The sequence below is a fragment of the Arvicola amphibius genome, chromosome X, assembly GCF_903992535.2.
Source record: "Arvicola amphibius chromosome X, mArvAmp1.2, whole genome shotgun sequence".
Classification (NCBI taxonomy): domain Eukaryota; kingdom Metazoa; phylum Chordata; class Mammalia; order Rodentia; family Cricetidae; genus Arvicola; species Arvicola amphibius.
Genome location: NC_052065.1, coordinates 42,481,925 through 42,496,606, shown reverse-complemented (window position 1 = coordinate 42,496,606; position 14,682 = coordinate 42,481,925). Strand labels below are relative to the sequence as shown.

General features: G+C 32.5%; 1 protein-coding gene across 1 annotated transcript in view; it reads right to left on the bottom strand.

Annotated features, from left to right (window-relative positions):
- Positions 1–14,682, bottom strand: part of Dmd (dystrophin) — a 1,847,711-nt gene that overhangs the window by 1,303,253 nt on the left and 529,776 nt on the right. Inside the window, 1 exon segment of the mRNA XM_038316167.1 lies at positions 63–173. Within this exon segment, the coding sequence (XP_038172095.1) occupies positions 63–173 (111 nt within the window).

The window sequence follows — 14,682 nt, the reverse complement described above, 5'->3', positions numbered from 1 at the left end:
TTCTGATAGAAAAGTTGTCTAATATAAAAACCAAATTCCCTAGATTATACAACAAAATATACCTGTGCAATATCAATTTGTGAAAGAACTCTTTGGGCGGCATCCTTCCCCTGGTTGTGTTTCTTCATTTCCTCTAAACTGATTTCATGACTTGTCAAATCAGATTGGATTTTCTGTTGGAAAGACAACACTATTAGCCAGAATGCACTTCAAGCTATTGCAAAAGGGAACTCCCTTTCCAAGAACATGTAATTTAGAAATATTCTTGAACTATCACTAACAGCGCACATTCTTCAAAATTGACAAGAACTGTGGAGGCCCAAAAATGTGAGCCTATTTCCACCTGGTCAGAGAGTTTTAAGGTTGCTTAAAATGTTTGACAACAAGTGTAGCTACACATCCTGACTCAAGATATAGTTACTTGGTTCTTTGACATTAAGATGGCTCATACAGGTAGATCCATTCTATCCTGACAGATGGTCAGGATTGCAAGCCAAGTATACTTCTGCTCCTTTTTTTTTTTTTTTTTTTGGAATATAAGGTTACCTGGAGACTCTTAGTCTAGGGTAGTTTCACTGCCTAAACAACAAAATGCTAATGACTTGATGTCTAAAAGCATTAAAGCAATTAACATTCAAGTTGTTCTTTGTATCATGTTAATGAAGTCTTTTGTTACCTCCCTCCCTTTTGTATTGGGTATAAAAGCATATGGAAAATTAAAATTGAGGGTGGTTTCAGTGTTCACTGCAACTCTCACCTGATATTATTCTATTGTTTCTGTGTTATTACTTTTAAAGGAGTCTTCATACTCTTTACTTTTATTTCTCATCCCCATACACCCACCCTGGCAAGTGGTATTTTGGTCGAGGCTGGTCCCTGACAAAGAATGTTTTAAAACTTTCCCAAATGATAAAAAAATATTTTATTCAAAATTGAGATTATTTTAAAAATCCTTTACATACAAGTTTCAATAGATAAAATATGTTTATATCCCATATGTAGAGTCGATTAAATCTTATTTTTGAATGTTTACTCAAATTTGGCCAAATATAAAAATGTCAAAATATATAAGTATTCTAGTCATGATAGAGGTGAAAAACTATGAGATTTCTATTGGGATACCATGTTCCTTACTAATGATGTTTTTCCCTCATTCTTTGACATTTTTCAACTAAATTTCCTAAAAACTACTGATCTAAAGAAAGCAGACTGTATTAGTTACTATTCTTATTGCTGTAACCAAATATCTTAAAGAAACAATTTGAGATAGAGGTGCCTTATTTTGTCTCATAGGCTTAGAAGAAACAGTCCATTGTGATGGGCAAGTTACAGCAGCTAAAATAACTTTATCTTTAACATGGAAGCTTGGGGTAGCATTTGCTTGATCACATAGTAGAGACTAGAAGATTTTAAGGGGTTTAGACTAACACAAAGGATTCCCAAGATTCCAGAGGGTTACACTTAGTGTCCTATTTTTGTCAGCTAGGTAACAAATGGTACTACAACCCTCCAAAAGAGTGCCACCAGCTATAAGAGTTCAAACATTTCAGAAACAAACAAAAAGAAAACTAAGTGTCTTTACTGGAATTACTTTGTCTGAGATAATAAGTTTGTACTGCTATTGATTTTTGAACTTTAGATAAGCAAACAATATCTTCAATGATTTCCACATGTTGTTAGACATTTCTTTTCAAATTTTGGTCTGGTCATCTGACTGTCTTGAGCAAAAGAAAAGAGCATACGAACTAATCTGTCTGCTGTAGTGAATGTTCATAATGAGCTTGTTACTTTCTACTTGTTGTCTTTGGGGGATGTTCATTGTTAGGATATTCTCTCTTAAAATCATCTCATGATCAATGAACTTTAAACCATACAGAAAGATCACAGAACATGTTTTCAATAAATAATCCTAGACAAGCTGTCTGCGGATAGCTTCATGTGAGTAAGCCCAATCGAGCATTCAGGTCACTAAATTATCAGTTCCAAACCTACAATAATCTTATTAGAGATGCTAAGAAAAAAGAAAAAACAACCACCAACTGAACAGTTTTAGTCCACAAAGCCACTAGAATGTACAATAAATTGCTGTTACCAATATCATAAGCTTTAGTTTCTTTAAAAAATGAATTTTACATTTGAATTTATCACCCATGATACATTCCTGATATATAACAACAAAATGTTTCCTTTAGTTTTATTTCAGCTTAGTTAATTACATTTAATTATAGCTATTTTCCATAGACTAGTGTAATATAACTAAGAGCAATTCTAGTTTTGGAAAAACAAATTTGGTATAATTTAACTAAACTATAAGTGGCAATCAAGAATTAAGTATAATCCTGTTCTAAATGAACAGTATGGTGGTGAGATTGCCAAAACTGATTGATCTAACAACTGACTAGTAGATTAGTGAAACACACATCAGGGTATGTCTGTAAAGATGCTTCTGGAGATTAACTAAAATTAACAAAGAGTGAAAAACCTGCCCTGACTATGTATTCCATCAATCCCTTTAGCTTCAGTTGTGAATAAGATACAGAGGTGCAAAGGAGAAAGCCTGCTGGGATAGACATTTGTTCCCTCCCTGCCGTCCCTCATGGAAAGACATGTCTTCTCCTCCATAAGCTCCCAACTGATATTAAATCCCCCTCAGGGAAAGAATAATGAAGACAGACAGACCATAGATGAAAACTTCACTGCCTGTAAACCTAAAGAAAACTTCTTTTAAAATGTTTTGCTCTGTATTTTAAGGATCATACAGGGAGGAAGTGATCAACATAAATGACTGTCATTATTTTGTAAATGAAGTTTTTGTTTTTCATTTGAACCTAATATAAAACAAATTAAATTATGACCTTAAGACATTAGAATTTAAAACCAAAACATGACACTCAAATGTATTCTTATATATTAATAGTAAACGAGTTGCTCATGAGTCTATGAAAGCAATCATATTTGAAATAGCTACTAAATTAAATAAAATAATAAATAGTTATTAAACCTACTAATTAATTTTACCAAAAGGTGAAACTCCTCTACAATGCAAATCCAAAGACATGGGTGAGAGTAACTGAAGAAGACAAACAAAAAGTAGAATGATCTCCCGTAACCAACTGGTTTGTTTGTTTGTTTGTTTATACTTGCTTGGTTGGTTTTTTCAAGACAGAATTTCTCTGAAACTTTGGCACCTGGCCTGAAACTCCATCTGTAGACCAGGCAGGCCTCGAACTCATAGAGATCTGTCTGCCTTTGCCTCCCAAGTGCTGTGATTAAAGGTGTGTGCCACAACCACCTAGATGCAACTGTTTTTTTAAAGGCACTAAAATTATAATTTGGTAGAAGGGTAGTCTGTATATAAGTATGTAAAAAAATGAAACTTGACACTTATTTTTACCCAAACATAAAAAGGAAAGAGCTCAAATTAAATAAGTCCTAATGAAAAGACCTGAAAACCTGAAACTACTAGAAGAAAACCAGGTAAGCACTTCAGCACACTCCTGTAGGCACTACTTTTTCTTCTCTCAACTTGATAAGACATGAACATAAAACAAAAGCAAAAAGGATAAATGGAATTACAAAAGCCTAAAAAGCTTTTACCCAGGGAAGGAAATAATCAACAGACTGAAGAGACGGCCAAAGGAATGTGAGAAGATCTGTCAATAATTCTTCTGACTTTGTGAACGGTGTTGATGTTCAGAATAAGAAAGGAACTAAACATGAAACAATGACTAAAGAACCACTAAAATTTTTTAGTCATGTGAAAAGACATTTATCAAAAATTAAATATAAGTAACAATTAGCCATTATGAAAATACAAATCACAGTAAAATTAGGTATCATCTTGCCCATCCTGAATTACTATTATTTGAATAATACTAAACAAGTACTGGTAAGTATGCAGAGAAAAAAGAACTCGTAATCTGTTGGCAGCAATGTAACTTAATATTACTACTATTAGTTACAATACAGAGGCTCTTCAAAGTTCTCTCTATATAACTTTTAATATACTTGCCACACTAGCAAATGTACTACTGAAATTATTAAACTCTGGATACAAAAGAGATAGCTAGGTATTCATATTTATTGTGTCAATATTCACAATAGCTAAGATATGAATTTAGTCTATTTGCCCATTAAGATATGACTGTATAAAGAAATTATGGTATATGTAATAAATATACACAAGTAAATATTATCAAGCCATTTAAAAATGACATCTTTTCATGGGAAGAAAAATGGATAGTTACATTAAATTATCTTGCTATATAGAACAAATATATGTTAATCAAAATCTTTAACAATTATAATAATTACAAAAAATATTCAACTACTGATATTCATAGTAATTGGTAATAACCCAGGATAAGTTTTCTGGGTGCAATGATTTATACCAGAGTGTGAAGAGGAAGGGATAAGTTAGCGGTATGGTGACCCTTGAAAGATCTTAATGGACCCTCACAGGGACAAAGGGGATATAACTATGATCAGTTCTAGAAAAAAAATTGTAATAATATTGCATTATTACTTAGTCCTCTCTTGAGTATACAGATATATCCACTTAATGCAGAAAGATGACTTGCTTAGGGGAAGAGTAAACAAAAAAACCTCAGCCAACAAATAACATCAGCTACAAAAATCCTCATGTAGAAACAAGAATAATACAAAAAGGCAAGACCCCATGACTCTTTCAAATATTATGAATCCCATAAAAATGGCCCCAAAGAGAAAGACTTAGAAGAACGCTGATAATTATCTTCAAATAACTCAGACACAAACATGCTCTGAGAAAACATACACATACACACAGACAAAATAGAAAATTTAATAAGAAAGTAAATCTAAGATATTAAAGTAAAATTGAATAAATAAATAAGTACTTGAGGGAAGCCTGTAACATGACACTGGAAATGAAAAACCCAATAAGTCAAATATAAAGCTCATTAGAAAAACCTCACTAATAAAGTGGTATATGAAGAAAAAACATTATCAGAGCTTGAAGACAAGATAAGGGAACTGGATTATTTGGTAAAGGTTAATGCTTTTTTAATTCATAGAAAATGGGAGCGCTTTATAATAACACAAAAGATCAATTATTCATATTACTATGAATCAAATATTCATATTTCTGGCATAGAAGGAGAATACCTACTAAAAGCATAACAAACTTCTTCTGATAACTGATTTCACATGTTTTCAAATAAGTTATATCATTTTATGATTTATAAATAATAGAAACAATTTAAACTTACTAATATATAAACAGAAATGTAATGTCCATCTGCCACCAGGGGATATGAAGGATCAGGTAGGCACGGCAGAGGAAGGTTGGGAAATCTGAGCATAGTTCAATGAATTTTAGAGAGTTTGAAATGTTCATATTCACATCAAATAATTATGCCAGTGAGGAAAATGAATCTTTGCATTGTTCAAAATGTCACACATATTAAAATATTAAATGAAAAGTATAACATATAAAGTGCATCATACAAAAGTGAGACTTTGCCACAATATATGGGATTTAATGCCAAGTTTTCACTATATGGCACTGTTCCAAAGTGATTAGAGATTAATTTTCCTCATTCGTTATGTAGATTGTGCACATGAAACAAACTCAGTGGCTAAATAAATTATGTAATTTAAATATAGTTTTTATATTGTAGAAAAATCTTAATTATTATATTCACTATAATAATTGAATCTATTTAATGAGCTATGAATTAAATGATTAAATTTTCAGTTTATTCTACCTCAGGAAAGTTACAGGACATGTGAAGCTTTTATCTAGTACATTTATAAATTAATTAAACACATCTTAAATTTAAGTAATAATTTGTACATACTTTATACTTACCTTTTACATTAACATTTACTTTATACCTTAACAAAATATTTTTCTTTGACCATGGCACTTAAAATATTTATAATTTTAAGAAATGTTATTTTGAAACATAACAATTGCTTGAATAATACATTTATATAGGATTTTAAGCAGTATATAAATTTACTATTTAAATTATCAAAAATAAGAAAAACATTAATATTATACAAGACATGAAGAAATGACATTAAGGGTGGAAGAGTAAATGTGAATAAGAATAATTTCCATACTTTGAAATAATTTATGAATTTTTCTCAAAATTCTGAGGGTTATACAACTTGAACGCTCTTTCAACCTCAATACCTATTACATGTTTGAGAAAAGAAAACAACAAATCTTGCAAAATTGTCATTCTGACTACATTTTTTAAAACTCCAATAGAAACAGTAAAGTTAACAAATGTATATACTAAAATATAAGCCATATCTAAAATCACATGGAAATTTCAAAAGCGCTAGCATTTTTAGAAAATTCAAATAACATCAAACACATTCCATCACTGTAGGGGGGTGGCTTGGGTAAGAAATGTCTGACATAGTCTTGGACATTTAAATACTTGAGCACCATTTAGTGACACTGTTTGAAAGGCTTAAGTGGTATATCCTTGCTAAAAGAAGTATGCCACTGAGAGTGGTCTTTCTGATTAAAAAGTCAGCATTATTTGCAGATTTTTTCTAGTTATTTTGTGTGTTTAGTTTAAGAAATGACCTCCCTACCCCTGCCATCAAGTCTGCTGCCTGTTGCCACGTTTTCCACACCATCATAGATTCTAACAGTACAGTACCACAAGCCAAAATAAACTCCCTTGTAAGTTCCCCTTGTTCCGGCTGCCGGCGGTCGGAGGGGTTAGGAAAATAAGAGGCTAAAACTATGGGCCAGACAGTGTTTTAAAAGAATACAGTTTCCGTGTAATTATTTTGGGTGTAAAGTTAGCCGGCGGCCGGGTGGCGGGACGCAGCCCCGCCGCTTCACACTACATCCCCTGACATGTTATCCTGACAACAGAAAAGTAACGAATATATCACATCATTCCAAAATATGAGAAGTTTAAATAAATGTTATCTGTGTGTGTACACATGCACATGAACACATATGCATGCATACATAGGTGTACTAGTTAAATAAAGTTACACTACTCAGAGGGATAGTGATCCACTTTATGAACCACAGACTGTCTACCAAAACTCTGATACCAAGTATGAAGTACACCTCGAAAATTGTTGGCCAGTGAAGTTCAAGAGATTCCCCACAGCTTTATAGGGTATTGCAAATAAACGTTCTTGGTTGCCTTCCAGAATCTGAAGGTAATGCCATACTGCTGAAGATATCAAGTACTTCAGATATAGGACGTGGAGAAATTTAGGTGGAACTGACATAGAAGTCTCCTCTATGAGGACTGGCTTGCATATAATTGGAAGGTCTTATAAATTCTGCCAAGGGGAATGTAGTAGTACTACCCAAATACAAGTCTGTGAACAACAGCACTGATTAGACCAGCAAACTGTCTACAATGCTTCAATGTGGCACATTTATATTGGGGGTAGCAATCAACTTTCTTCTTGGACTTAAAACTCACTCAAAATGAAGATATTCATACCGAGTATTGTAAATGCAGCCAATTGCCTATGGCTAGATAAATTAAAGACCAATAGAAGTAAATACTGGCATGTCCCTAAACCAACATAAGTTTTCTATATTGGAAATGCTTATCTTTATACCCACAGATATCTGTAGCCATCAAAGAAGATTCTTTTTGTAGTAGATGAAGACAATTTCAGAGATCTGTAACTGATAAAAATGCAAATGAATGACTATGATATACCAAAACCTAACAGACATTTGCAAGCAAACCCTATGCCTATGACTCAAGGAAAATCACAGAAGAGAGAGTGGAAAGATTTTAAAAGTCAGAGAGTCCATGTGGTCATCTACTGTTACACAACATACTGTAAACATGACAAAGAAAAAGTATATTCATAAACTTTCAACAACCAGATTGCCTGAACAGGACCTGCATAATGTTGATATAAGTTAACACACCAAAGTGGACAAGGAAAATTCCACATGTCCCATCATGAAGAGATAAAGGTGGTCAGTAGCTACTGAGAGAGAAAAATAATAATAATATCCTCCAGGGAGAAGCCCTCACACAGATGGTCTGATTCCAAGAGGTTAGTCACAAACACATAAACTAAGGGGCTCAGCATGTGTTCACATGGTGTGTATGAGTGTGTTTGTGTGTGTGTGTGTGTGTGTGTGTGTGTGTCTGTGCCTGTGTGTCTGTGTGTGTGAGAGAGAGAATACAATCACTTAAGGGGAGATCCAGAATTTGGAAGGGAGTTCATGGGACATGTTGGAGGAGAGAAAAGAAAGGGCAGGAGACATTTAGATGTAGTCTGAAAGCATGCATTTCTAAAAAATGAGGTGTTTAAAAACACAGTAGCTATACTTACAAATAAAAATATTATTCACATATTAACTAAAATTAAAATACCAATTTTTCATTTAAGATGGTAATAGGAGAAACGAGAGAACAAAATAATTTGTTCAAACATAAGCATATGCCTTTTTATAATACTTTAGTTCATCAAATCATTCTCATGTATCAAATTAACATAAAATGGCAAACATGATTCAACTGTAGCTACCTAAAACATAAAATAAATAAAAGAAATGTTGGCAAATAATGATTTAGAAATTACTGATAACAAAAATATCACAAGATATTTGAAAAAAATGTGATAAAAGGTATCAAGTACAGATTACTAATTATTTATTTAGATGTGTAACACTGTTTTATTTATAGATTTATAAAGTAGACTGTAATTTTGAAATTGCGTCCTTAAAAATATACAGTTAAAGAAAGAAAATGTTCCAAAAGATCCTGAATATATTTTTCTTTTCAACCATGAGGGAATATATAAAAAATGTAATTGTTATCATCAGTAAATAATGAGAAAATTTCAGAATATATTTTATAAAAATTCAATAATCAGAAAAAGAAGACTTTTATTTCTATTTGTAAAAACAAAACTTATAAATTGAACAGACAAAGGAAAAATCATTATTCCCTAGAAATTTAGGTCTCTTTTCGTCATTTGCAGTCACATTTCATTTACACTTAATCTTAAAAATGAAAATAACCTGCTAAATCTCTTAAATATACTATCAACTTCCATTGTTAAAAATGGATCTCAATCATGTTAACAATCTTGCTATTTAGAAATATCCTTTTCTTTTTTATTATCTGAGAGTTTTTACACTTGCAAAATGAATTTTTCTTGCCTTTCCCCATTCTCTTTCATTCCCTTCACTCTCTTGCTGTAAACCTTCCCAACTGGTTGCTCCCTGCTCTCATTCCTAATGTTTATCTTCTCTTGTTGTTTTCTTACTGTCAACCGGGAAGTTTTTCTGCTTCTGAGTAGGTTATAATTACTATCGCATTTCTCTTGGACATGCTTGACATAATTATTGAGTAAATCCTTGTGGATTTCAGTGAATTTTCCAAATACTTATAAAATGTCTGCTAGATAGCCTTAATATCTTGAACATTGCAAGAAGGAATAGAGGTAGACAATGACAGCACAAAAACAAATTTAAAGTAACAGAAGTTTCAGGCAGTTCAATCAAAGAAAAAAATTCTTTGTGCTTACTATTGTCTTGTATATTTTAGACTAGCAATTTCTGTGGGAGTTATTTTGGGGGAAACTATCCCTCATATAAGACATATGTCAATACAGGTGAAATCTATTGTTCCTCAAAACACTCACAATACCATACCTTCATTGAAACGATTATTTGATACTGAAAGCTTTATTTTTTTATGTAGAATTTGTAGAAATGTTTCATACTAAGGTACAGTAATTGAAATCTTAAAACGTATTTAAGTTTATAATAGAAAACTGTACAACTCATTATCATATTTTCTTAGAAGACATGATTGTGCATGTTGCCTAACCACAATAAATGATGGATGATCTGATTCTAGTCTTGCATCTTCTGTAGCTAAATACAAGTCAAAACATCAAAATACCAATAATCATTTTAAATTGAAAAGTTACCAGTTGTATGTAGTAACACTCAAATAGACTGTGTTCAGTGCTACCCTTTTATTTACTTTGTCGGGTGACAACAGCCCAAATCTCCGCTATCTGTATTTTCTTTGTTTTGGTCCCTGCATTTGTCCCTGTCCACCCCAATCTGGAAGAGAGAGAGAGAGAGAGAGAGAGAGAGAGAGAGAGAGAGAGAGAGAGAGAGAGAGAGAGAGAGAGAGAGAGAGAGAGAGAGATTGGATTTACCTAAAATCAGGAAATCAGATTTAATAGGCAAATACTTTATCAACTGAGTTATATTCCCACCATTAAATTTGTTTAATTTTCATATATATTCTAAAAAGATGACCCTTTGTAAGCATATACATCAAAGAATCAGGCTGTCAAAATAAGCTGTTCCAAATCATTCGCAATCAAAAAGTGACTATTCACATCTTAGGTCGGTTTAAATCCCTAATGAAATCATAAACTCAATCTGATAGACCAAAATCTGTAATTGTGACTTTCTCTTTAACTCATAGTAGCACATAATGACATCAACAAGTTCACACTTGCCCCTAATAGACTGTTTAAACATTTTATAATTTCAAAATCTAAAATTACTTGAGGGAATGCAGGGCTCTGACATATGTTCAGAACATAAAGCACTACAAGCATGTAGCTATTTAAATATGGTTACCTGTGTCCTGTAAACTGATATAAAAAAAGTTCTTCTAGTTAGTTGATCTATTACATATATGGAATTAGAAATAGTGAAATAACAAATCTAAATTCATTTTCAAGTGTACATATACAACGTAAGTTCTACCTGTGCTAACTATGTGCAGTGAGTGGTTCTCAGCTATTTCTCCTGTTTTCACCCATTTTCAATAGGAGTGTGATGCGACAACCAAAATAGAGAAAACAGTCAAAAAGAAGCGAAGGGTCACTCTGACCGTCATCAACTAAAACCGCTAGACAGTTATCAGGAAAATCTTTGTAAGATTGGTGAGAAGTGAAATACAGAAACCCAAAATACCAAACCTAAAAAAAAAAAAAAAAAAAAAAATCCTCGGTTATTTCAGAGTACCCCAAAGTGTTTCTAAACTCTCTGCTGACTGAATGGACCCTTACTTAATAGTTCTCAGGTGCAGTTTGTATATCTGAATTCTTTCTAATACCTGGTTTGATTTGTAAACATAAACCTTAATGCTTCCATATATTGCTATGGAAAGTTAAGAAATATTTATTACATTTGTGTTTTGTGATTTTTGCCATTAATACAATTGTATATTTTTTTTCCAGACAGGGTTTTTCTGTTTAACACCCCTGGTTGTCCTGGAACTTGCTTTGTACACTAGGCTGGCATTGAACTCAGAGATAGCTGCCTGCCTCTGCTTCCCGAGTGCTGGATAAAAGTCATGTAGCACCACTGCTGGACCAAATAGATTATTTTATTTGTATAATTGCTTCAAAGAAGTATTTAAGGGGTTTGACATTTTAAATCTTAGTGTTTTTAAATGGTCCATAAGTTTAGGGTTTTACTACCTAGAAGATACATTTCTGCATCTAAATGAGGCTGTGTGTTTTATTTTATTTGAATCAATTTATTATATATATAATATATATACATTTCAAATGGTGAGTTTTAATGTTACTATTTGAAATAAAATATATAGGACCACTTGTGCTGTTTTAAGTATATACTTTTATGATTAAAATTTGTTAAGCTATTTTTCTATAAATGTACATCACTAAATTTGAGGGACCATATTTTTCTAAAAGGTAGATGTAAAAGTTACTGTGTTCTAATCATGCTAGACAATTGATATGTGGAAACAATGGTTAATTGGGGAATTTTCTGAATGTAAACATGGGAAAAGGAAGTATATTTACCTATATATACTTTTATGTGCAATAAGACACAAATGTCAGAAGTTTGTGACAAAACATATATCCCCTTATAGTTACAATGGTTTTATACACGAGGCTCTCAATTTAAACTGAAGAAAAGGAAAGACGTATTTTAAAATTCTATTTAGTAGCAAAACTAGTAGTGCACCACACGGTGGAGACAGACACTCACAAATCCCAAGGATCGGCATCTCTCAGAAGAGCTACGCTCTTATGTAAATGAATAGCAACCACAGAAATACTACACATGCATTTGTTTGTTGTTTTGTTTTTGTTTTTGTTTTCTTTTTCTGATTCTTATTAATGAATTAAAAGAAGAATGCAATTTCTGTTGAGGACCACAAAGCCCATTCATTTTTAAATTGGTTTCAAACTATTGACCTGCATTTAAGAAATCATAATTCAGTCTTTTTCTGCCAATATAAAGCATTCAAATTCATTCCCACCACAAACACAAACATCAGAGCATGTAATTTTGCTGGTATTCTAAGTGGCTCCTGTGTCTGAAACATCGCTTAGACTCTTATTTCACAGACTGCTTCTGTACTCTTCAACTCTGTCTTCAACAGGTGCTTCAATGGAGACTTTAGGAAATGCCACCCTTCGAGGAAATCTAGTACTTCATAGCTCTTTTACAGAATAAAAAATATTTACAGTCAGTGGCAAAGGAGAGGTTGGGATGAAATAATGTTCAACAGTTTGTAGGTGTTTTGTATTCTCCAATGTTACATATTGTCATTTACATAACAGGGGACTCAGTTTCAAGAAATATCTTTAAAGTTAAGTTGAACCAGGAAAACATGGAAAATGATTTTAATTTGTGTGTTTGTCGTGCCTATAGGATATGCTGGAGTAAAGGAGGAGCACCAATTGTGGCAGTGGCCAAACAATGACTGGTCCAGCCTGAGACACACACCATAAGAGTGAGCATGCCCTTGAAATAGCCTGTAGCCTCAGAACCCATAGGCTGGGTAGTACAGAGACCGAGGATAAAACCAAACACGACTAGAGAAAAAAAATGTTAATGTAATAATGCCTAATGATATTCTGCTATACCCTTAGATTAGTACCTAGTCCAGTTGTCATTAGAAAGTCTTCACCAAGAAATTGGTGGAAACAGATACAGAGACCCACAACCAATCTCCAAGAATTCTACTGAAGAGAAGGAAAAACGATTGTAGGAGCAAGCAGGGTGAAGAACATCAGAATAAAACCCACAGAATCAATTAACCTGGGTTCATAAGGGCTCGGGGAGATTGAATTGACAATCAGGGATCCTGAATGCATTTGACCTTGACCCTTTGCCTATATGTTAAGCTTGGTTTTCTTGTGGGCCTCCTAAGAGTGTGAGCAGGTGCTGTCACTGACTCTTGCTGACTACTCCTCATACTAGGTTGCCTTGCCCAGCCTTAATAAAGGGGAAGGTGCTTAGAATTACTGCAACTTGATATGCCATGTTTTGTTGATATTCATGGGAGGCCTGCCATTTTCTGAATAGAAAGGGACAAGAAATGAATTGGGGAGGGAGTCAGAGAGGAGGTGGAGGGAGGGACTGTGAGGGGAGGGAAAAGGGAAAACTCTGATAGGGATGGAAATAAATTAATTTAAAAAAGGTTAAGTGGAACCAGAAACACATTGAAATTTGATTTGAACTTGTCTGAACTCCAAAGTCTTTCTTAAAATTCATTTGGTGTATATTAACTTAACTGAGATGTTACTTGAAAATATTATTAAACTTTTATATTTAACATATTAATATTTAACACAATCATATATATAATATTACTTTATACACATATACATATATATTCCTAAGTATATACTGTTCAATCTGTATAACAGTATATTAGTATGTCTGTTTTCAGAGCTGAGGTTTTGTAATTTAGAATGCCAAATAAACTATTATATGTATGTTTTAGAATACTGTACCAGAATCATATACCATGTTCTTTCAAAACAAGCAAGTTTTTTCTAAAAGCTCACATTTTTACCTAAGTCAATAATAGTCTGTTTTTAATGTGTTAATTATTATTTCACTCTAAAAGTCACAAAACTGAGTCTTTATAAATTTAATGTCTATATTTTTTAATTTCAAAATTATACCATTAAAATGATTTTCTTCTGTTCAGAAACCTTCAGTCATTCTGTATTCATACATCCCTCCAAGGATATACCACTATTTTTTAAAGTAGAACTTCTACTTTGCACTTATATACATGAATTGCTCAATTTATTATTAGTTTCTGATCACTATTAAAAATATGCATGCTTTTTAGATAATACACAGATGATTAATACTAGACTACTTGATTATTACTTTATAAGGTTACTTTTTTAGTTCCTGTACTGGAGTGATCAAATATCAAAATAAATTAGCTATTATCTCTATATTCATTATAATATTTATTATTTTTGTCTCAAGTCTGATTTTATCATCAAAATTTTCCTCCAGAATAAATTTGTTATTTGACTATTGCAATAATGTGGATTCCATAAAGAATGCATTCTTCTGAAATTTGCCATACTATGAAAAAAATCTTATCATCTACTCCAAATGCCCAGGAACTTCATTTTTTAAATGTGGACAATGTTGTAAACTACTAAATGCTAGTATGTGTCACAACAAATTGTGATTCAATGCAGTGTAACAGCATTTATTGCCAAGATCTACAAATCCTAAATTTTAAACAATTATTTGCCTTTTAAAGTAAAATGCTCCTAGAATTTCTATAAAGTAGAAGAGGAACTATGGGAACTACCCATCACTTTTTACTACATCATACATCATTTCATAGAGATATTAATTCTACTTGGTTATGTATATAATACATGTATGTGGTTTTTACAATATCTCTGTAC